The sequence below is a fragment of the Sturnira hondurensis genome, unplaced genomic scaffold, assembly GCF_014824575.4.
Source record: "Sturnira hondurensis isolate 20B ecotype Veracruz unplaced genomic scaffold, ASM1482457v3 Scaffold0008908, whole genome shotgun sequence".
NCBI lineage: Eukaryota > Metazoa > Chordata > Mammalia > Chiroptera > Phyllostomidae > Sturnira > Sturnira hondurensis.
Genome location: NW_028081539.1, coordinates 4,969,940 through 4,996,015, shown reverse-complemented (window position 1 = coordinate 4,996,015; position 26,076 = coordinate 4,969,940). Strand labels below are relative to the sequence as shown.

At 38.2% G+C, this 26,076-nt stretch overlaps 1 protein-coding gene across 1 annotated transcript in view; it reads right to left on the bottom strand.

The window, feature by feature from the left end:
• HMGCLL1 (3-hydroxy-3-methylglutaryl-CoA lyase like 1) overlaps positions 1-26,076 on the bottom strand; it is a 171,502-nt gene that overhangs the window by 108,780 nt on the left and 36,646 nt on the right. The window contains exons 2-3 of the mRNA XM_037056355.1: positions 16,520-16,600; positions 16,176-16,283 (exon numbers count right to left, since the gene is read on the bottom strand). Coding sequence (XP_036912250.1) covers positions 16,176-16,283; positions 16,520-16,600 — 189 coding nt within the window. The remainder of the gene's footprint in view (positions 1-16,175; positions 16,284-16,519; positions 16,601-26,076) is intronic.

The window sequence follows — 26,076 nt, the reverse complement described above, 5'->3', positions numbered from 1 at the left end:
TAGTACTATGAAGTAACCTCAGATACTTAATTGGATCATTAGTGTACTTTTCCTTAATATTAATATATCTGTGGTATTTTTAATTTAAAAAAATTCACAATTCCTATATTGTAGCTACCATAAATAATGCTGTAATGAATAGAGGGGTGCATATAGGTTTTAAAATTAGTGTTTTAGATTTTTTTAGATAAATATCCAGAAGTGGAATCACAGGGTAGTTCCAATGGATGAATAAAGATGTAATATATATATATATATATATATATATATATATATATATATACACACACAATGAAATATTATCCCACCATTAATAAAAGAATAAACTCTCACTATTTGTGACATGTTTGGACCTAGGGGGTATCATGCTAAGTGAAGTCAAACAGAGAAATATGATTTTACTTATATGTGGAATCTAAAAACAATAATAAAGAAAAAACAAAACAAAAGCAAGCACAGAGACACAGAGAATGTTTTGATAGTTCCCAGATATGAGGGGTACAGGGGCCAATAGGTGGAAAGGAGGAAGAGATTAGGATGTACAAATTGCCAGTTATAGAAACAGTCATGGGGATGAAGAGTACAGCATAAGGAATATAGTCAATAATACTGTAATAAGCATGTATGGTGTCAGATGGATACTAGACTTATTGCAGTGATCACTTTGTAAGTTATACGAATATAATGTTGTAAAGTTTGCGTTTGACAGTATACGGTCTTTTTCCTAACAAGGGTCCTCTACGTTAAATTAATACCTGCAGGAGCAGATATTCCCTACAGGAGGTTGGCCACAGTCCCCTAGTGATCGCTGGATCTCAGCCACAGAGAGGCCCAGCACAGCAGTTGCTTCATCTGGAGTGAGGAGGCATTAGTGATGGCCCACCACTTCCACAACTGAATGGCCTCAGGAGCCAGACTATACCTTGCACCCGGAACACACAATCCTTGAAGAGGAAGAAGACTGAGCCATACCTAATGCTTGTTGTTTGGAAAATTGCATGTTCCTTAGTTCGGCAATTTTCACCTGGTGCACCATGGGACACCAGTGTGTCGCAAGAATTTTTTAAACATGCACTATTTAACTACTTAGTCAGAGGCACTGACCCCTCCTTTTCCCTTAGATTGTCAAATTAAAAAATGATAACAGGCCCTGGCTGGTGTAGCTCAGTGGATTGAGCGTGGACCTGCGAACCACACGATCGCAGTTCCATTCCCAGTCAGGGCACATGCCTGGGTTGCAGGCCAGTTCCCAGCAGGGGACTCATGAGAGGCAACCATACATTGATATTTCCCTCCTTCCCTCCCTCTCTAAATATAAATAAATAAAATATTTTAAAAAATGATAACAGCAAACACAACAATAGCCATCCAGTGTGAATGAATCAAAATTATTCCCTTTTGTTGCCAGATCAGCAAAAGATGTATTTTTTGGTGTGCTGCAGAATTTTAGTGGATAGTTTATGTGTGCCATGAGACGAAAGCATTGAAAATCACTGCCTAAGTTCAAAAGTTTAATGATGAGGCACCTTAACAGAGGCAACAAACTAATTAACATTTCCAAATCATTGAATAGGAAGTAAAATTGCTTTACTTCTATCATTGTTCTTATCAATCATCATATAACTTATATCCATTTTTGTGTCTCTCTTTCTGACAAAATATTATCTCCTTGAAGAGCTGCATAAAAGGAAAATTTAATAAATCATTGTTGAACTGAATTAAAATTTATCCTCCTTGCCCTTTATTCTAGTTTGAATTTATTTTGCACTCCATTTTTTTAAAATTTATTTTGGACTCATAAATTTATTTTGAGTCATGATTCTTTTTCTCCACTAATTCTTCTAAGATTTTATTGTTAGTACTGATAGTGATGATGAAAAAAACATTTACTTTATGCTTGTTTACATGTTAAGTCCATATGTGTTGAGTTCTTTGTGTACATTACTGTTTTAAACATTTTTTAATGATCCAATGAAAGGGGTGGTTCCTGTATAAGAACTAGGCAGAAATATTAAGGGTGAGGAAGATACCCAGCAAGTGACCAGGAGACCTGGGATGGGACCCAAGTCTACCTGACTGTAAAGCACACTGTCTAATACCTCCTTGAAAAACATGTCCTCTGTACTCTCTCCATGTCTCCATCTTAGTCATCGCTGAAGCATTTATACAACACAAATTCTTTTTTTTCTTGCAGGGGGGCATTTTTTTTCTCTCTCACCCAGTATCTCCCAACCTGCATTAATCAGAACTACTTGAAATAATTTTTTTTAAATACAGATTTCTTAAATCTATTTGGGCAGATTCTGATTATGTTCTCCTATAGGACACAGGACTGACTCTGTAGTCAGCAAAACTGAAGAAATGCTGGACACCAACCAGACTGGGAATCAAAGTGGATTCAGTTACAAGGCTGCCTCAGTTCCCAGGTTGGCTTTAGGGAGTCAACCAGTGCATTGGAGGCCCCACCCCTACTTCCATAGGGAAGCTTCATTTTGTTCTTATTAAGAAGTGAATCCAGGCTTTATGGGTCTGAAATGGTTGCAATTTGGGCTGGAGCCTCTTTATGAAAAACAACTAAAGATACCTAACTTTTGTAAATTTGACTAGAACATGCCCATGTGAGCACATTGCTAGGTTCCCTCCCAGGGCCTTCGGAGGGATCTATACAAATATTTTATGGTATACTACAAATCATATATAAAGGTTCTAAATAAAGTTTTATCCATAGTGAAAAAGATCTATGGGTAAAAAAATTTAATAAAAGTTTGAAAAAGACCAGCCTTGGTGAGATGTCCTACCTTGCTCTTAGCAACATCATCAAGATAATTAAGGATCTTTCAGAAATAGAGATTCATGATGTCTACAGTATACGTTTTTCATATCACTCCAAAATTACTGTCAAGAAAGAAGCAAGGTCAGTTTGGCAAGTCGTATTCTTGGTATCTACATAATGTCTCTTTTTTAAAAAATATTTATTTATTTATCTTTAGAGAGGAAGAGAAGGAGAGAGGGAGAGAAATATCAATGTACAGTTGCCTCTCATGCATCCCTTGCTGGGAACTGGCCTGTAACCCAGGCATGTGCCCTGACTGGGAATCGAACCACAATCGTGTGGTTCACAGGCCCGTGCTCAACCCACTGAGCTACACCAGCCAGGGCTCTACATAATGTTTCTGAGTACAGTTGCCCCGTGAACAACAAGGGTTTAACTGTGCACATCCACTTATACACAGATTAGTTTTTATAAATACTGCAAACATAATTTATCTTATAATTTTCTTAATAACATTTTTCTAGCTTACTTTATAATAAGAATATAGTACATTATATATAAAAAATGTACCAAAACATATTAGTCAACTGTTTCCGGTTGAACAATAATGTTCAATAATGAACAATAATGTTTCCGGTTCAACAGTATGTTATAAGATGTCAAGTTTCAGGTAGTCAAAAGTGATGTGAATTTTTTTTTAAATATTTTATTTATTTATCTTTAGAGGGGAAGGGAAGGAGAGAGGGAGAGAAATATCAATGTATGGTTGCCTCTGCTGAGGACACACAACGTATCATGTGTCCCCTGCCGGGAACTGGCTTGCAACCCAGGCATGTGCCCTGCCTGGGAATCGAACCGCGATCCTCTGGTTCGCAAGCCCGTGCTCAATCCACTGNGTTGCCCCATGAACAACAAGGGTTTAACTGTGCACATCCACTTATACACAGATTATTTTTTATAAATACTGCAAACATAATTTATCTTATAATTTTCTTAATAACATTTTTCTAGCTTACTTTATAATAAGAATATAGTACATTATATATAAAAAACGTACCAAAACATATTAGTCAACTGTTTCCGGTTGAACAATAATGTTCAATAATGAACAATAATGTTTCTGGTTCAACAGTATGTTATAAGATGTCAAGTTTCAGGTAGTCAAAAGTGATAAGTGAATTTTTAACTGCCTGGATATTTGACATCCCTAATATTATTCAAGAATCAACTGTATACTTATTTTTATGAATTCATGCTTAATAAACCACTTTAATTTTTTCCCAACAGATTTAAACTTAAGACTTGTAGCCCTCAGTTTCCCCTGCTCACTAACACTGTTTGCTGAATAATTAAAAGTATTTTTAAATGATTCTTTGTTTTTGTTTGTCCACCACCACCACCACCACCTAGGACACCATTCATATATTTTCAAAACAAGAGAGAAAAGTCAGAATGTGCCTACAGCTGCCACTGGCCGGACGAGACATAGCTGATAGCATTACCTTCTGGGTGCAGGAGTACAGCAGGAAAGATGGATATAAAACACGCAATGTCTTTAGCACATGCCATCGATTACTTTCAAATGTAAATAATGTGGTTTCAGACCCTATAACTCAAAACTCAATTTGAGCAGTAACTCCTTTTAGAGGCAATACATTCATAAATGCAGGAATGAGAAAAAAAGAGACTAGAGCTCTTCCTGACAACCCAGAGTGAAAATGTTCTACCCAGCTAGGAATACCCCTGTAGCCTGGGTACTATAACCCTGTCTCATTCACAGACTCTTTGCACAAATCCCATATATCTTAGCCTCAGTAGCACAGAGGAGACCTTGGTCTGCTTGAGGAAGTAAGACAGTTTTAATAAATCACAGTCTTACAATAATAAACACAGGAAATCTCTGGAAAATTGAACATTGAGTTTTTTTCCTGCCCAATACCCTGTCTTGGCTGCCACTGCTAAAATGGTCTGACACCACACTCAGAAAACTTCTGAAGTCGAGAAGCCTTAAAACTAATTTGGTCTGGTGTATAATTTCCTGCGGTACTTCCTCATTCAACCTTACCTCTGTGTTCTAAGGACTTTTGTACTGCCCTCTACCGATGCTTCTCAAGAGCGACCAAAGCAAGTAGCATGTGATGCCTGCTCTTTCACTGTGAATGCAGACATTTTAATTATAATATATTCATGTCCACAAATATGCATTTTTGAAGTATAAAGTTAACCCAATCTACCTGATGGATCCATGAGTTATACATGAGGAGACCACTGTTCTAGACAGAGAAACCAAAGTAACATTCCCCAGTTCCCTAAGATAAACAGAATATGCCTTAGTTATTCTTTGTTCAGGTCCGTGCCTTTTGTGGCCACCCTCCTGGTCTTCCCATATCAAAACAATCACCATCCCCACATCACTCTGAAGTAGGGGCAAGAAGTCTCAAAGCTCCCAGTATAATTTTCTTTCCGTTCAACTGTGTTGTCTCTCATATATCAAACCTTTGTGTTTGATAATAGCACTGCTGACATTGTTAGTTCCCATGCATGGAAGCAGAAGTGATTACTAAAACACTACATCTCTAATTGTACTCATTGTAGACTGACTGCAAATGGGGTTTCCCTTCAACATTTGCATGCCCTGTGGCTAGCCACTGCTCTGACGGGAATGGAGGGCTAGCTTGGGTTGTTTGAGGAAGACTACTTCTTATCACCGATAAAACATGTGCCCTAAGAAAGGGACATGGCAAAAAAGGTCTTGGTACTATGACAAACAATACCATTGCTACAACAGCTTGTGTAATCAAAACACAAGCATATATGATTGGGCCATTATATGGATCTGGAGGTGACTGTTTTGGTAAATAGTAAAAAAGGCAGAACTCGGTACCTGATCTTCACTGAAAGGCTGAGAAGAGATATGAAGACAGAACATTGAAAGTTTGGCCAGAGAGAACAATTACAAACTGCTTAATGTATTATGGTCACTAGGCTAATTTTTATTATAACTCATTGACATTGTAGCCCCTTCACTTAAAGGAGCATTTGCACGAGTTTTAATTGTTTAGTGATTTAATTTCCGTTACCTCTTTTAACTTTACAATTGCCTTATTATGTAGATATTATGGTATTGTAGTTATTATTAGCAACTATACAGTATTTAATTGTGTTTTTTAAATTTTATTTTATTTAATTCTTGTTCAAGTACAGTTTTCTGTCTTATATTCCCAGCCCTGCCCCCCCAGTGCCCCCCACCTTAATTATTGTCCATGTGTCCTTTATACTTATTCATGTGAGTCCATCCCCTTTTCCCCTATGATTCTCTCCCCCTCCCCTCTGGAGTAGTTAATTTTGAAGTCGAAAAAGAACTCAATGTACTTTTTTAAAATAGAGACACGGTAAAAGTAAAAGCAAGGGATGTGTGAGTAAATAAACGGGATGATCCAAGGAATACCGAGATGAAAAAACTTTGCCAGTTCTAGGATGAGTAGGAGTCAGGTTTTGAATTTACTATTGCTCTACCAGAAAATAGGTAGAAGAATATGAATGTGGGCAGAACAGTTAAAACTATAACCTAGAAACTTTTGCAATTACAAATTTGAACCTGTCCATTTATAAAATGACATTTTTATATATCAACAAATATCTAAAATTCATAAATGTTATAAATTATTCTATTATTCTGAAAATTATCATTCCAATTACCCTTTAACTCTATAAATTGAATATGCAAGCAAAATGTGGATAACATTTTTGAAGTATAACAAAATAAAATGCTTTTTAAAGTGTGCTTTCTAATTACAGGCATACACTGAGTGAAAATATATAAATTCATAGTCTTTTTATTTTATCAAATATAGAATAAGTGAAATGTTAACATATGATATCTCACTCAGGTCCAACGTTCAAAATATAAATCTTAACTATCATTTAATGTGATTTTTGAAATGTAATGTGAATGTGGCACTCAGATTTACCTAATTCTCTGTGTGCACTCACATGACTCCTAGAGAACTTCCAACAATGGAACCAGGCAATGTCAGACTGGTGTTTGTGTGTCTGAAACTTAGACAAAATTTACTGATGTTTATTTTTCAAAATTAATCAGAACATAATTCTTTGTAAACATAAAATATCATTTAAAATCTTAATCTATTTAAAAATATTTGGTATGATATTTTCACTGTCAGTGCTCAGTGTACAAGGATCCTAAGCTTTTGAGGATGGGTGCTCCTTGAACACATACCACAACTGGTGAGCAAACCAGTTTACCTTTAATATCTTCACTCTTTAAACTTTAAACCTCGTTTTCACTAATGACTGTGATTCTCCGTGTGAGAGAGTCGTCACTGTAGTGCACAGGAAGTACTTTAGTTCCTTCAAGTCTGCTCCGTCAGCACACTCCCCCTGTCCTAAAGGGAACTGCACTTAAGAGGTTTATCAGGAGTCCTATCAACGGAATGAGGGAATGAGTTTACACTAAAATAAGATCAACAATGTTTATCAACAAACTAATTGGACTGAAGCAGAAAAGACCATTAAAAAGTTAGATTCAAGTCACTCTCTGCCAAAAGTTAGATTCAAGTCACTCTCTACCTCTATTCAGCTTTTATGTAATTATATTAGATACAGGCCTTCCAGCAGTCAGTGCACACCAGTGATTCTATAAGACCAAATTTTAGGATGATTTTAATCAGACCCAAAAAGGAAATTTTAACACGATCAAAATGGCTTTAAAAGTTTATTTCTTTCATGGGAAAACTGAGAGAAAATTTGATCAATAATAAACAATATAATTGAATAAAAATGAGGTAAGGTATTTTTACTTGAATATTTTGTTATGGTTCCACTTATAAATCTAAGAAGAAAGACACCCAATTTGTTCATCAAAATGCTGTTCAAAATAAGGGCTTAGAAAAGCTACTTATTATATGCTATCTGAGTACAATAACGTATGTTGGCTTCATGGAGAAAAAGGGCCAAAGATTATTGAATTATACCTTTGGCATAATTTTTTTAAAATCTAACCACTAAAATTGCTGGTGTTATTGCTCTTAATTATAAGTTTTTCTTTGTTTTGCTTTGCAGACTATAATGAAACTACATCTTGGCTACAGAATAAGTAGTTGTTGAAAGTTGGGTAATATGTACAATACTAGGAACTCATATTTATTTCCAGTTTTATTGCTAAGCATAACCTTAAGCTCAAAAAGATAAAGAGTACTGCCCACTATTCTAATAAAAAAATATCATATTCCCATGTTCTTTTCCACAACAAAGGTGTTTTAAAAACCTGTGAATATACTTTAGGCTAGTGATTAGTGGTTTTCAAATAATGTGCCTCAAGACTTTTTAAAACATGCAATACCTGACTATTTAGTCAGAGGCACTGACCTCTTTTCCCTTAGATTGTCAAATAAAAAATAACAAGAGCCAACAAACCAATAGCCGTCCAATGTGAATGAATCAAAATTATACCTATTTGTTTTGTCAGATCAGCAAAAACTAGATTTCCTGGTGTGCCACAGAATTTTAGTGATTAGTTTATGTGTGCCATGAGATGAAAAAGGTTGAAAATCACTGCTCTTGGCAATTTGGTTGCTCTAAGTGATTATAGTAACAAATGCAGCAACGGAAAAATAAGGCATGCAGGTTAATCACTGCTTAGAAACAAATGGTTGAGCAAACCCCCACCCACTGATTACAGGAATGCAGGAATTTATCATCATTTGTAAGGCAACAATAAGTGATATTCAGTATTATATAACCCACACTAGTGTACTATATAAATCAAATACATCACCACATTGTAAACAGTGCCTGGTGTACTATTCAGAATGCATGCGATTATTTTCACTTAAAAGGGGGAAAATCTGACTACAAATTTAGAGGAACATTTTAACATGGCAACTTAAAATAATACAGGGTATCTGTGCAAACAAAAAAAGCAACAAAACTCTCATTGCTACTTTTCATTTCTGGACTACATTGACATTTACTCAAAAAAAAAAAAGCCTTCCTGCTCTTTATTCTTTCCAAGTAAGGAGGCACGACCTAAGTAATTTAATACATTGAACCAAATCATGTGGACAAGCCAGCCATGCCAAATAGGTTACACTAGACTCTCTGAAAAGGTGCTGGTCCAGAAGCTGGGACTCCTACACCTGGAAGGCACAGCTTCAGGGGGATACGGAAATAACATTCTATCCTGCAGCTGTGGACACTCATGGTTTTCAGAGTGGATGACAGGGGTTCGGTGTGGAGGATAAACTGCAAGCTGTGACTGTCACCTTCTGCTTTCTGGCTTTTTCTTCTTTCTTCCATCCCCATTTGTTGGCGGGAGGTGATTCTCTCCTCCTGCAACTTCCTCGATAATTTGGGCTACATGTTTAGAAATTGGTATCCATGGAAAGGCTTGCTTTACTCCAGAGCAGAAATGGTTATGAAAGCAAATGCCTCTGGTTGTTACACCTGCTTCTGCCCCATTTCTGCCTTCATCAGAGGTGCAGAAGACAAAGTCCCGAAAAGGGTTGTGGATGTAGCTTTCTCCCCCTCTTCTCTCAAGTTGTCTAGTCAACACACCTCTCCCTCAAATACCAACCTGAATCCCATTTAAGGCAAACCAATTTCATAAAGGGAGTGAGGAGGAATGAGATAAGAATTAGCAGCCCTGATAGCGTTAATATATATTATATATGTATGTATGTATTCATTTTTTTTCTCTTTCTTTTTGAACTAGGGGTTTGCGGAATGCAGAACCTGTTTTTCTCTTAATTGCAATTATTCTTTATTTATCAGTACAAAAATATAACTAGATTGTGATTGTTTTAATGTAAAAGAAGAAAAATTTGCAAATTTAGAAGAACATTTTAATATAGAAATTTAAAATAATGCAGGATGTTTTGTCCTAACAAACAGCAACAAAAAATCTAATTGCTACTTTTCATTTCTGGAGGTCTAATCTTGGAATTAGGCCATATAAACAAAGCATAAGTGTCATAGACTATAAAATGGCTCCAATGATATTCCCCTCACACATGGTTCTAAAATACCATTCCCAATGAAGAGGTGGCATTTGTCCCCTCCCTTTGAAACTGGGTGCCTTTGTAACTGGCTCAACTAATAAATTTTAAAAGAATAATGCTATAAAATTTACAAGGCTTGTTTATAACAGGTACACCACTTCTCTCTGCCCCTTGCAATATTCGCCTTTTCAGTTTTGAGTCACTTTTTTTTGTTTTGCTGTACCTGTTGTAAGCTGGAATGCTGTGAGGAAGCTCACACAGAGCCCATACAGAGAGGTCACAGGAAGAGATTCTGAGAACACATGAGGTAATATAAGAGAGATACCTGGCAGCTCTCAGGTTCCCAAGCCTCCTAACTTCTGCTTCTCCAGTTCTGAACACCATCTCTGAGAAACGTCTAGCCAGTGGTACCCAGTGGAGCTATTCCTCAATTCTTGATCCACAGAAACCATAAGCACAGACAAATGTTATTAAGCCACTAAATTTTGGCATCTGTTATGCAGATGATCAAATGAACTAGCATTAATTTTGATCTAGCATGCATGTGCATGTGACTGCACACACGTACAACTAGAATATTCCCCACGAGCTAAACAGTCAATGCAAGAAAAACAGACTTACAGAAACAATCTAAAGGCTCTATGGTTCACTCCACTAAATGCTGGGAACAGAATAAAGAGAAAAATATCGTATGTTCATTTTCTATTTTCTAAGGAGCTAATATATTTTTCTACACTGATATAGCTCTCATAGAATAATTTTATCCCCATTTAACTTTCAATAAACATCTGAGGTCATCGACTAAGATCCTGGTGTCTTTATTTCTTCTCTGAGACCAAACTGTGAACAGAGCAATTATTATGTGATGTGTATGACATTCAACATGCTCAAATAAGTTGAAAAGTGAAACAAACCTAGTATATTGAGAAACTGCAGCTAAAAAGAATATACCCTTAAACCTCTTTAATATAAGCTTTGTGACAAGGAAGCAGCATTAGTGAGTGGTCCCAAACTACTCATTCAGGAGAAAAGAAAAAGAAATGGAGACTTCACTGATGACTATTGTGGGTGACTTGAAATGCTGGTTCCTAATGCTAACTGCTGTAATTAAACAGGTAACACTATTACAGAAATAACATGTGGAAGGCATAAGGGCACTGAATATGACAGGGATTAAATGAGGGTCAACCTTAGTGTGTAGAAAAGTATACTATACCAAGAACTGAGCATTCAGAATCAATCTCCTTCAAAGGGGGTGTAAGTTAAGTCTCGATCCCCTTTTAGCCTACTCTCCCCATCCCTGACCTAACTGAGTAAAAGGAATCCTATCACTCTATAAAATGGGAACTGCGGTTTTGGTAAATTTCACGAAGATGCTCTTTGGGGAGATGGCAGAAGCCAACTCATCTGGGGTATAATGAATGAGACTTGTACTGGAACACTTCCCAGACGATAAAACCACCCTGCCAATTAACTATGCCTTATAAGCAAAAGAATTTGGGGACTCTGTATGTCTGTATGCTCAGGCGCATTCTCATTCTCTCTCACCCTCTCCCTCTCCTTATTCTTCCTTTCTCCCACACAAAATCAACATCTTCACTAACCCCATTACTTGTCTTTTCTCCACACACCCTTCCCTCTCAAAAACAGCAGAGCCAGGAATAGAAGCCAGGAGGAAATTCAGTAGCAGAAGCTACAGCCTCCTGCATCTCATCAATGTAAATCTGAATCTTAAACTTCAGTCTAGTAAATGTGTTTTCATGACCAATAAAGAATTAATTGCAACACACAGTAAAGGGGGAGTAGGAAAAAGTTTATACATTCGTTCTTGCTTATACTGTACTTGGGCCATATTTTTTTAGTGTTAGACTGATTTGTAAATAATTATTAGCCTTTTATGTATATTTGTTTTTACTTTTACAGAGAAAATCTATTTCTAGTGCATGACGACATATCAAGGTTTGTGACACACCCATTTCCAATAGTTAAAAATTAATTGAACAGGGAGTAAATATTTATAACTTAGACTTTGCTTATGACATGCATAAACATACAGTGTTCTATACATTTAATATATTCTCATTTTAAATAAACAATGTTTACTTTAATCACTCATGTGAGTGAAATGCTTAAAGCCAAACAACTAAATTAAGGAAGCATATAAAACTCTAGTTCACTTTCTAAATTACTGTATTTATAATGATTTAAATGGCTCACTACTAAGAGCCACATTCCCAAGTTGCAGTAAACCTATTTTTATAACCATGTTTTCTTTCTGCTGTTATGGTTATTTGTTCCACTGAAGTGGGGAGCTATCTGCACTCATTGCAAATGATCTTGAAAGTCACTCTAAGGAAACCTTTTTCTAGATAAGTTGTAAAGAACACTTTTTTAATGGCGGGAATTTTATCATCTCTGGCCATTTAGATTAGAAGTGTGGGATCCTGTTTTATATGGCAATCTGCTAACCATGGAACTTTTCTGTAGCTGATTTCGTTAGGAAGCCACTGCCAAACAAAACAGTAGGAGGGAAACTATTTTAAAAAAGCTATAAAACACTAAAAAAAGGAGTAAGTGAACAAGCAGCAATCTAAACATAAACTAGAAGGCTATTCTCATGACCTAGGTCTGACGGAACGAATTAGAAGATGCAGAGAATTAACAGAATACCAATTGGTGACCCCACTCACTCTTTGGAAGCAGAAGCTACTTCAGACGATTACAATAAGCTGTTGTCTATTGTTCTGTCACAAATCTCAGACACTATTTTAGTTCAGATGGGTCTGATGTCATAAAAGTTTCTTCAGAATTAGAAGAGAACAATATAACATTTCAAAAGAGAAATTAACATGAAATAGTTCTGCTGACTTCAGGCCTTTTTTGTTAACACAAAACCAATGAAACCAGCAGAATTACACAATGAAATAACCTGCAATACAACAATAAAAGTGCTTTGCTTCGGCAAGCTCAGTGATTTCTAAAACATAAACACAACTATGAGAAATAAATCACAAAAATTAAATATTCTCAATATTGCCCTTGACAAACAATTGATAAGGTATGTATTTGGCTGGCCAAAAAGTCTGTTACTTTTTTTCTGTAAAATAAAAGACACATCTTTGATTTTCACCATAATTTTATTGATTTGGAGGTTTTGGGTATGCCAGCTATTTCCCCACTATTGGCTTTTGTGTGTACAGGCAGGGGTGCTGCTGAACATCTTCCAATGCATAAGACAGCCTCACAGCCAAGAGTTTTTTGGCCAAAATGTCAATAGGACCAAGAAACTTCACAAACCACTTCTGAACATTCTATCAATCACAGCACCTTCCCCACATACTGTACAAATCTTTTTTTTTCTTTCAGTTGCATTTTTATGTTTCTTGAAATAATAAAGCATAATATATCCAAATGTTGTGTATTTTCTTCCATCTTTAATATTAAAATGACTGCAAAAAAGACCCACCAATTTTAATGTGTTTTTAATGCATGCTCTTACAGAGCTATCACAATACAATCTAACAAAATTGTTTTGAATGAAGTTAAAGACAACTAAGCTACTGAAGCCATCACACAGAAAAAAATGTAATAGACTTGTTGGCCAACCCAATAGTAAATGACCGGTATAATTTTAGAATATGAATCTCATGTCTTTGATTCAGGCACACTGTTCTTTTATAAAAAGTAATTTATTTAAAATGCTTTTTTTGGGGGGGTGTGGTTATAATGTATGTAACCAGCTGAGCATTAAAAGTGAAGTATAGAATATACTCTTTAGTATTTGAAAGATTAGTATCTTTAATTATTCAGATTGGGCCTAATCAACTATTTTAACTAAATACATATTTTAATCTTTTAATAAAAAGGCTGCTTATTGAAGAAAAGGCAGTTAACTTTTGTGGAGCCTAGGCTAAGTTGGTCAGTCCATCTGTCAGTCATTCCTTCCTTCCTGAACAGTGGTCGGGACTCAGGGGCTCTGTGACTCTGGACAGTCACACAGTCACAGAGGGACCTAGTCACATGTCTTTCTGCCCTGACCCTCCCACACCGTGGGTTTCCCTGCTGGACACTCCAGGTTCAAAGTGACTGGGTCACTCCCTGAAGCCCCAGGTGAAGTGTAGACAGGCACACACTAGTAGAGGTGCTTGAACTTCACCACAGCTGTCCTCAAGAGCTAGGTGGGGAACTCTTGTCATTTATCCCATGATCCCTGTGCCTAGGAAGAGTTCACTGAATCTCAACAGGTTAGGTCCAAATTCACCTCAGAACCAAGCCCAGAATAAATCATATTGTTTTATGGTCCCATCACATATATCTACTTAATTTTAGGCCAGGAGACATTTTCCAAATACTGCTCACAGAGGGACTTACTTCTTTTTTGTTTTGTCCATCTTCTCTTTTAACTAGTTTTGTAAGAAGTCTGGTCCTATAGAAAACATTCTTTCTTTTCCCTTCTAAATGTTTCTGGGTGTGTCCTGGGTCAATCTCAATAAATTGAAATGTAAATGTGACCATAAGCACAGTAGTAAAGAAAAATATTTTGTAGGCATTTTATAAAACTATTGGGAGATAAAAGTATCGTGGAGAGGCCTGTAAAATATAATGTCTAAAATCTAACGCTGATTCCTCATCAGTTAATATTCCCACCCACTGCTCTCTCTCAGCCCTTACTGAGAAGTTGTACCGGACTATCCAGCCTCTCTCTGCAACGTCCAGCGTTTCACCACAACCAAGTCGATGAAGCAAGTACTGACAGAATCAAACACAGAGGCAATCTCATGACTTAACGATAAAAAAAGGGTCTCACATTCTCTTTCAGTTAATAACAACACATGAAATCCTAACAGCTAGCATTTTACCAAATGAACGTATAAAGGAAATATGTCCAGTCCCATCAAGCTATTTGTGTCTTCCTAAGGAAAATATTTGTGACCTTCATTACACATGCCAAACATGTGACCAAAAGTAAAAGTCACTTGTCTAAACCAAAGAATTGAAAGTAATGTTTTTCTCATGCTGATTGATTTATAATTCATTTCACAATAATTTACTGCACACCTACTCACGAGGCATCAAGCACTGGGGATACAGAACGAGAGACATGGTCACTACCTCCATAAGGCTTATCATACAGAAAGCAGATTGTTGGAAATATTTATAAAACTATTATTATGAACAGTGACAATTGAGATAAAGAAAAATAATGATCTATGGGGATGAATAAAAGTCAGTCATATTTGAAAATTGTGGAAAATGACATATTACTAATACTATTAATCATATTGCAGCTTCTTTTGCTTCCAGTACCTTGCAGTTAACAGGCTTTAATGGTCTAAGCCATTTCACATTATCATGTTATAAATTCAGAGCAATGCAGAAACTGAGATATACATAGGCAAGTATTGATAAAGTGCTATAGACCTAAATAGGCAGGACATGTAAATAAAAAACAAAAAGCAATTTGTCTTGGCAGGGATTCAACAAAATGAAGTAGGAAAATAGAGTTAAGACTGGAAAGGAAAAAAAGTACTAAATATAGAAATCTTTGAATACCAGGCTGAAGTTCCCAGACTTTGCAATGGTGAGAAGGGAACTTCTGAGGAACTTAGGAGTCTGAGAAGGTGATACTTACGGGAGATTATTTTAGAATCAATGGGAAAATACAGAAGGGAAAGAAAAAAGAGAACCAGTGTTTATGGATATCATTTGAGGGACGATCACAATAATTAGTCTATAATGGTGTGGATTACTACTGTATCAATGAGATTGAAAAGAAGAGACAGGTATATGCTATATGAGGAATCAGAAGTTTAATGAGTCAGTAACTAACTAGATATAACAAACAACCCACTGAGCATTCAAGTCCAAGATTCTAAATGGAAAGGTTGAGCTATTATCAAAAGTAGGATAGACAAAAATGAGTTGGATTTTGAACCCACTGATCTGAGGTGCTCACTGAACATCTAGGTGAAGCTTAGAGAGGCGAGGACTAGAAACAGATTTTCCATCCTCTTAAAAGTGACTATTCGTGTTGGAAGAAGAGGCAAAAAGAGCACAGGCAGAGAAAATGGCTAAAGGCGGAATCTCAGAGAGAACTTCACCTTAGTGAAAGTGCAAAGATGTCAGGAATAAGCCGCATCCTCTGCTCATTATGGGACCACGTATTCAGGTGGGATTAAGATGGAGTTCTCAATAACTTTTAAGGACTCATTCGATATATTTCATCAAAGGGTTTTTTTCTTTAACCTTACCTCAGTGCATGGGCTAAAATTTTGGAAGAACATAGCAAATTAGTCATTGTATCACAATGTATATCACACTGTTTTCTAACCCTTCGAAAAGCTGGATTAAGGACCCAGATAAGAAATCATGGATATACATACCTGTGGTACCCATCTAGAAGACACGAAGCTGGTCACTTCTATTACAGACAAGCCAGTTTGGGAGAGTTGATTGATAAATTCAATTTTTATATCTGTCGGAACTATAACCTATAAAAACAGTAAAAGTTATGTTATAACTAATTTGTAGAGGATCTATCGAAGCATAAACAAAAAATGACTTCTTAACTAAAAGCAAATCCCAGTTAAGATTTATAAATTCAACTAACGATTGAAAACAAATAATAGGGTAGCATGTGAAATCCATTAAGTCTTTAAAACCTTAATCAATATTAACATTTAATTTAGCCTTTAAAATAAGCTGTGTAAAATTGATATCAATCTACCTTTTCATTCTGCAACCCATCCCTAGGTCCAACTTCTACTACTTTTACATACTCAGGAAGTCCAGGTAACTGGGACGACTCCTGTAGCAGGAAATACAAGGCAAGAACAACAGATGACCATTAGATCATCAAACTTACTGATGTGAAACGTCCAGCCATTACAATTCATACATTAAATTCTTAGCACATACAGGTAAAAAGGTAAGAAATCAGTACAATAATACTATACTCCAAATACCTAGTTTATGTTATGGCAACATGAGGTTATTTTTTCTTAAAACTTAGTGATAATCAATGTAATTATAATTATGAAATTCAAAGATTAATTTCTAAGATATAACTGGAAGTGCTGATTTAATCAGGATTTAAATGGCAAATCTGTTGAGTTATTCTACATGTAACAATAAACTAATCAGTGTTAGAGTTCATTAAAAATTAGATGTTTGTACTAACAGACGTTTAGCAAGCAGAGTCGTGCAAGATGCTGCCCTCTATACACTGTACTTGAGAAATGTGGATTTTGTTTTCTGGCTTGCACTCTGAAAGCAGATACTAGAAATGAAGGTGTCCTCTTTATTTCTTTCCTGCACCACACAGCACAAGCAGCACCTAAACACAGCTTCCAGGATGCCAGAACCCCACCCCAGCAGGACCGAACCCTCGATATCCCACTGGAAACAGCCAAGCTCCAGCCCAGCTCCACAACCTGTTCTACTTTTGTGCCCAGTCTGAAATGGAAAGAGGCCCTGGACTATGGAACCGGTCTCCCTAAACTATTATAAATTGTATGGGCACACCATATTTAGAAGAACATTAGTTTAAAATAGGAAAAGCAGAAACAGCCTTTCTAAAGTTCATACCGCAGTTAAAATTAGTAGGCCACATCTTTTCAGACTCTAGAAACACAATCTCCTGGTATCTCTGAGTCAAGTTGAGTCTGGGTAACTCACTATCAAATTCTTCAAATGGATGGCTGAGGGAATCAACCCAGATCAACAGGACTGGCACTTCAAGAGTTTGTGTCTTGCCTTTCATGAGAGGTAATAAATGTAGGTTGACCAATTTACAGTGCTTCACCCTGACTTTGCAACAAGCGCACACACTGGGGAAGTGGCAGTTTCGAATGCAAGACTGGGTTTGTTTCTATGATACAGAAAAATGCTCACTGGCTCTTTCAGAGTCCGAAGCAGTTATTTTATTTTGCTAGCATCCTGTTCCAACTTACTCAGTGGAAGAACCCAGATGGCTCCTGTTATAATGTTTACACACAACCCTCCACAATTTCCATGAAATTGGGCAATTCAGGAAGCAAAAATTAACCAAGAAAAAAACAGCATCTTCATTTCTGCAACTTCTGAGCAGGATGTGATGCACGCAGTTTCCCCGGGAGGGCGAGGGGCTGACGGGGAAGCATGGCCATCGGGAGTGCTAGGCTGCATTTGAGGGCAGTCGTGAGACCGACCGTGCCTCATTCACAGAGTGGCCCTAATTTCAACCAGGCAACAAAGGAGAGGTGTGGCAGGGGGAAAGTGGTGCAAATACAGAGAAGCTCCCTCCTACTTCTTATTACCTGCAGTCCTAAGACTACAAAAATTTAAAAAAAAACAGAAATGAAACTAGGTAATCTTAAGCCACGTGGTCTCATTATCGTTGATCATATCCTGAAACTGCATCTGCAACAGTGATCAACTTGGAGCACACATGGATGAAGAGTACTTCTTTATAAAACAGCTGAGCTGAACCAGAAAGAAAAGAAAAATATGTTTTTTAAGCCAATAACAATATGCTGAGTACAGTTAAAGAGTTTGAGGCCTTCCTGCGCATCACTGTTGTAGTCAGCAGGAGTAAAACGCAATCTGAAAAAATGATACACCAATCATTGCCATTTCAGTCAAAGCAGAATGTACGGTCACTTAACATTATTTTAAATTCTTCCTTGAATCTAATGCTACTATTATGTCTTTTCAGGCACTACATACTAACTCTACCCAAACACCTGAGAATCATAAGAAAGTCTGGATGTGTTCAGTAATTCTAAGAGGAATAAGTTCCCCTTTCTAACAGCAAATAAAAAATAAGTAACACAAAAGTCAATTAACACACACTTGCTGAATATGCGTGGTGTGCGAGCGCTCTCTTCATGGTCTTTAGTCTCCTCCTGCACATGGCCACCTCTGTGCCGACTCTCCTAAGGAGCTGCAGCTACACATGAACAGTGCCTGCTGGGCATGCCCCCCTGAGTGTTGTACCAGCATATAGAACTCAGTGTTTCAAAACTGATCCCATTTTCCCCACATTTTCCTCATGCCTGCCCTCAGATATTCCCCCGGCACACGACTCTCTTTAACTTCTCTCTTACCACTGGTGTCTCCTCAGTACACTTGTTACTGACTTTAATTTGGCAAATACACAGCACCCATCACAATACATGCCCCTACAGTGTGCTCAATAATTACTTGTTATTATATTAGTGAATCTCTTCTGTCACTGGCGTCATTAAAATTGTCATTTTCCCCTCACCCAGCCTGTTGCTATAGCTTCATAAGTATTCTCCCTTAGTCTTGTTATTTCAAGATTAAAATCTTTTGGCATTTGCTGGGCACCTTCAGAGAGACCAACCTAAGGTAAAAAGATGATTCACGACTAGGTTCTCACCTTCTACCACACTCTATTTCATGCAGCCTCTGATTTTAGCAATGGTAAAGACCTGTCTCACTCACTTTTCATGTCTATTGGTTGGAAATGCCATCTATTTGTGGAAAAGTACCGGACTGTGTCTCTCCCCTAACAGCAATGTTTGAACAAGCTCCAATCAATGAAAATGAAGGCGAATGACATGTACTGCGTTTAAGGTTGGCCCTGAAAATATCCCATGCACATTCTTCCACATTCGTTTCGCTTTGGCCAGCTTGCTGCAGGAGTGTGGCAAACTTGGAAGCTAATGAAGACCAAAAAAAAAACTGAAGGAGCCTACATCTCTGAGTCACTGCTTAAATAAGAATTTTAGGCCAAGAGGAAGAAATTATTTTGTAACTTTGTACAGATAAAAATAAATGTCAGCTATTTCAGACCACTAACATTAGAGGTATATCTTTTATAGCTTCTAACAGTGAAGAGTGAAGAGTCCTACTCTACATGCAGGCTAACAAATGAGCTTGCCAGGGAGGCTGACAGGAGGCACAGACTCCTGGGTCAGAGAGAAAAAACTTATTACACACAGCAAATAGGGGTCGTTATTGGATCAGAATTTGTGGTGATTCCTCAAGTCCCAACTCTCACAGAAAGAAGCAAAGTGGAGCACATGCTGCCTGCACAGGCAATTGGCCGCGTTGCAGGAAGGGAACCCCAACCACAGAGAACCTGAACCTTTAGTAATGTACAGTAAGCATCTCTTGCCCTGGCCATAGAGGTGGAGATTATGTTTATTATGCTTGACCACGAACATCCTTGCCTTTTGATTCCAAGGAAGGCACTATCTCTGTTATCCCAGGCTTTAAGCACACTTACTCCTTGTTCCAGAAGGACATTTCTATCACTCTGAGTGGTTTCTCATACAAAAATCCTTGAAAAGAAAGTCTGGAAGAAAGGCAATCATGCCTCTATTGCAAGACATACAGAAAGTCATGACATCCACGGAGAATTATTTTCCAATAATACCTACTACTCATTTTTATACCATCTCTGTGTGCGGCAAATTTTTTTGATAGCAAATCACTCTGTTGGCCTCTCTGATTACTCTAATGAACAAAGGTTAGGCCCAAATCTGTTCAATTTATCTCACAAAACATTTTATTATGGCTAATCTTAGCAGAGCTCTGCCTAAGCAAAATGAGGCCATACTTCCGTATAGAATTCATCCTTGCTCCCTTCTCCCAATCCCAGACCCAAACAGCTGAATACTTAGCCTTACGTTATGCCTAGTTTAGGATACTGGCTATATTGCCATAATCAGTACTATAGTTTCCCGAGCAGCAAGAGGGGGTCATCAGGTGGCAGAGACTTATTCAGCAGTTTGACTCCAGGGGCCTCATCAGAGTACGGGCCTCAGATGATTTGATCAGTAGTTTTGCTACAATTCCTAGTTCCTCCCCCACAGATATCTTTAATCTGTCTGCAGTTGCCCAATGGCCGATACATACGCTGGACCACTGATTCCAACCCAAGGGTCAGCCACAACGTGGGGATGGCCTGGAGTTCTGCTGAGTACAGTGATCACATTGATACTCAGTTCTGCACAGCTGTTGCAGAGCTTGCACAACCGCGGCAGCCCAATGGACATTATCAGCTTTCAGCGTAACCAAAACACCATCCAACCAGGCCCAAGCACTGCCGAAAGCTCTGTGAACAGAGGGGTCCCTTTGGGCCAGTACCTTTGTTTCTGGCATTGGAGTGGCCAGGAGAGGGCAACTGCTACTTTTTTAATGCAAAGCTGAGATGGCACTGGGGACAGGCTGACCACTTTCTTGAGTATAAACTTCCATTTGATTAGTGAGGTCTGTCAAAACTGTCTTACCTTGTTTGTTAATCACTGAGTCCAAACTGACTCCCCCTCTCCCAATGGAAATAAAGACCAGAGAATCACAGGGTCCCCGTGAGTCAGGTGTCCACTTTCAGTAAGAGCTCAATAGCAAGCTAACAGCTGATTTTCAAAAATACCTGGTAGCTGTTTTGGGGCAGCAGGGGGTCCACACCCCCAAGCAGCACTTCCAGGTGAGAGCTGCCTGACTCTGTCAGAAGCTCCAGTTTGCAAAATCTGCAGTCACAGAGACTTGTAGCTAAAGAGGTCAGAGGGATTTGGGGACCACCAAAGCTATGTTCACTTTACACACACAGCTCTTCCTAATTAAGATGACTCCCTCTAGCACTTGTGAGATACAGCATTATAATCACATCACACGTCAAGTTTTACTATACACTCGGTTGTGAAAGCAAAAACAATATACTGAGTGGACCTCAAAGGCCCCACTGGGAACACTGCCCAAACCCCAGCAACTGAATCAGGACTCCCGCAGGTCTGAGGAGGGTGACGGCTTCGATGCTTTTATCCAGCAGAGCCATAGAAGTCTGAGTCCTTGCTCTCCCCCAAGTTCTGCAGCACACTCAGATGAATGATCTTGAGGAACCAATAATCACTTTTCTTAGAGTAGTTGAATGAGGAAAATCGGGAATCAGGGACACAGAGGGAGAAATCAGCTCCACATCAGTAAACAAGGCGCATTTCTTTTCAACTTCAGGTGGCACAGCAGCTGCTCAGCAGCTTAATCAAATGGACTGGCAATGTTTTGGTTCCACACAAATCCTACACTGAACATCATAATCATCATTAATGACACCATTTTTTACCCTTGGGAACCCCTGGACTTAGCATCTGTAGCTGCACTGTTTTCCACTGGGATAACGGGGTTCGTTCCATCTGGCTGACAGGGACTCAGCTTGCACATGCTCCATCATCCTGAGAACATCCCTTATATCTTCATCCAGTTAATAATGGCTGAGAGGGTTTTGCAAGATAACAGCGCTGACTATAAAATTTATATACAATTCTTTGGGTCCTTTCTCATTTGCCAGTGGGTTGCCTTCCAGGATAATAAACACAACCTGGGGCAACAGGACCCACATATTAATCCATGATTCATCTATGGTTGCTCAGAGGAGTTAGCCCACCCCAGTGAAGACTCCCCAAGAGGGCCAAAGCTCCTCCTGTATGACAGCCAAGACTCAGAGCAAACAAACAAATAAACAAACAGAAATTCTTACATACATTAAGCTTCCATCTCCAACGGTATCTAAGTTTGACATGACAGAGCACAGTCCAAGGAAAGCTATCAGAAGTCCAGTTATCACTATTCCTCCTGAGCAAGCATTACATACCCCACCCCTTCATCTCCCAACCCAGCCAAAGTTCTTATGATTCATTCACCTGGCTTCTTCCCATAACTTGGGCCAAGTTTCTTCCTTCTACATTCCCAGTAACTGTTGATGAAAAGAGGGAAGAGTCTTCAGCCCACACAGAACTCATCTCTGTACTTGTTGTTAAAACAGGTGGATGCAAAGCTGACTGCCAGATTGCCAAGGAGGTCCCCATTCACTAAGGAGAGTTAGCATGACTAGGGTACCACACAGGCTTTGAAGCATCTTCCCAGAAACCAGACTGCATCCATGGTCCCAATTACTCATCATTAAGGCAATAAAGTAGAGGAGCACTTATTGCTCAACTAACTATAATATTGGGCAACATGTTTGTTACTAATTCAGATGAACTTTCCTCAGATCCCTTTCACCGACCTGAAAATGTCTCATTCTTCCTCTTTTTTTAAAAGATTTTATTTATTTATTTATCTTTAGAGGGGAAGGAGAGGGAGAGAAACATCAATGTATGGTTGCCTCTCCTGGGTCCCCTGCAGGGAACCTGCCTGCAACCCAGGCAATGTGCCCTGACTGGGAATCGAACCGCGATCATCTGGTTCGCAGGCCCATGCTCAATCCACTGAGCTACACCAGCCAGGGCTCATTCTTCCTCTTTCAGGCAGTCATGTCTTCCTTAAGCTTCATCTGTATCAACAAGACTCAAAACCTGTAAAAGGCTACTATTTTATTCTATATGCTAAGTAACCCCACCACAGTTTTACGGATGCTGGCAGAAGATATGAGACTCCAGAATCAGAGACAAAAGGGCTTATTATTCACCTTAACACCAGTAGCCACAGCATCAACATTTTCCTGCACCTGTTCCCTGAGCATTAAGGGAGCTGTACTCCGGGAACCTGAATACTCCATAATGGCCAGTAAGCACAACTTCCCTTTCCTCCAGAAGGGGGCACTATCTCCATCCTCCAAAGCCATTTGCTAGAAAAACACCTTGAAAAGGTGTTTCCAAAGAAAGATAATCAGTGCCTTACTAATAAGATATGCAGAAATAGGAGAGATCCATAAAGACTTATTTCTCAACACNGGTCCCCATTCACTAAGGAGAGTTAGCATGACTAGGGTACCACACAGGCTTTGAAGCATCTTCCCAGAAACCAGACTGCATCCATGGTCCCAATTCCTCATCATTAAGGCAATAAAGTAGAGGAGCATTTATTGCTCAACTAACTATAATATTGGGCAACATGTTTGTTACTAATTCAGATGAACTTTCCTCAGATCCCTTTCACCGACCTGAAAATCTCTCATTCTTCCTCTTTTTTAAAAAGATTTTATTTATTTATTTATCTTTAGAGGGGAAGGAGAGGGAGAGAAACATCAATGTATGGTTACCTTTCGTGCGTCCCCTGCTGGGAGTTGGCCTGCAGGGAACCTGCCTGCAACCCAGGCAATGTGCCCTGACTGGGAATCGAACCGCAATCATCTGGTTCGCAGGCCCGTGCTCAATCCACTGAGCTACACCAGCCAGGGCTCATTCTTCCTCTTTCAGACAGTCATGTCTTCCTTAAGCTTCATCTGTATCAACAAGACTCAAAACCTGTAAAAGGCTACTATTTTATTCTATATGCTAAGTAACCCCATCACAGTTTTACGGATGCTGGCAGAAGATATGAGACTCCAGAATCAGAGACAAAAGGGCTTATTATTCACCTTAACACCAGTAGCCACAGCATCAACATTTTCCTGCACCTGTTCCCTGAGCATTAAGGGAGCTGTACTCCGGGAACCTGAATACTCCATAATGGCCAGTAAGCACAACTTCCCTTTCCTCCAGAAGGGGGCACTATCTCCATCCTCCAAAGCCATTTGCTAGAAAAACACCTTGAAAAGGTGTTTCCAAAGAAAGATAATCAGTGCCTTACTAATAAGATATGCAGAAATAGGAGAGATCCATAAAGACTTATTTCTCAACACTATTACCACTCAATTAATATTCAATTATACTCCTCAACCAAATCTTACTCATTACCTATGATTCAATTTAACATCTATTCATGAAAAACATTTCTGACCTCCCCAGATAGAATTAAGTACTTTAATTAATATACTTTAACAGTTTGTAGAGAACTATTTAAAAATATATCCATAATTATTTATTTGCCTGCCTGTACCCTATTTTTCATTATGAATCTTAAGAATTCCCAGAATGGACACATACCATCACTGTCCATCATTCTGTCCATCACCAGAATGGACACATGTCACTGTTTGTTAAATTAATGGATAAAAGAATAAAAAATTCACATCTAAAATGTATAAAAGTAATGTTGACCTTTCATTTCACCATCACACATTAGCCAGCATTATTATAGTTATTAAATATATGGAAATAAACTAAACAAAAACCCTGCCCACACAAGGTATGTTTCCTTTACTCTGAATATATGAGAATTTATAAATGACTTGTAAGTTTCTAGGAGTTGAGTTGAAAAACATTGTCTGCAGAAGTTAGCAACATCATCCTTAAACAGGCCTACTGTCTAAATTTACTTTTATGGCATTAAAAGCCCTGTGTCACTGAATTCAGTACATTGTGTTTAATGTGGGGCATGTATGATACAGATGAAAAACAAAAGATGTATTATAGAGAATAAGGCTTTCAAAAACCCATGTTATATAGCTGAGTGTACGCTCACATTTGGAATCAGATTTCTAACGGCTCACTTTCACAGCGAAATGAGAGAAGCAATACTACCTTGCATTTATACGTTGTTTTATTATTCCAAACACTTTTCTATCTAGGTTTCATCTGTGAAGCTAACCTGTACAGTAGGCAAGAGAGATCAAATGGCTTTCTAAGGTCACCCAGCTAAGTCCCCAGGCTCCTATTCTAGTTTCCTTTTCAGTGAGATTAAACATATCACCAAATATTGAGCTTTGGTTGAAAAATAATAATGAACCATACTTTCATGTACGACATAAATGAACTGCTTTACTCTCATTTTTCAATCTTACATAAAAATAAGTGGAAGGTGTATTTGATGGGGGTTCTTTGGAATCTGTGAGTTTATATATAATGCATGGTACACTATACACTATATAACATGTGCACATACCCACATATACTTTTGCAGCAGGCGTAATGGTCGGCTTCTATACATACAATCAGCCCTTCCCGATGGTGGCTGATAGGAATCCTTATTATTCAATAGACAAGAATGTTTTTTTTTCCCCTGGGAAAATAACACTATCCATGGTAGAAATTTCTGAACAGATTGTTACATGTTCCACTCCATTTCTTGAGGAATAATGTTATATGTAAATAGTCTGTATAGATATTGAAATATCCTGTTTCATAGCCAGTATCCCCACGGAGAACTGCTATCAATAGCCAAATCAAATGCTCCCACTACACAAATGAAGTTTGAAGCAGGAAATTGTGTGATTTTCTTTGAAATTAAATTGGACCTTTTAAGGAGGCACTGGATGTCAACTTTTCCAAAAGAATCTAATTCTGTCATCTCCTCTGAAATACGCACATGGTGCATTTTGTGGTAATGTTAAACTCTCCACATTCTGTATTTGTTATTTCTTAGATATTGATTTCTCTTTTAACCAAACGCAGGCAGAAACACATAAAGCATTATCACTCGTGAAGTAGAGAGCCACAGGAACCTGGGTCCTCTGGA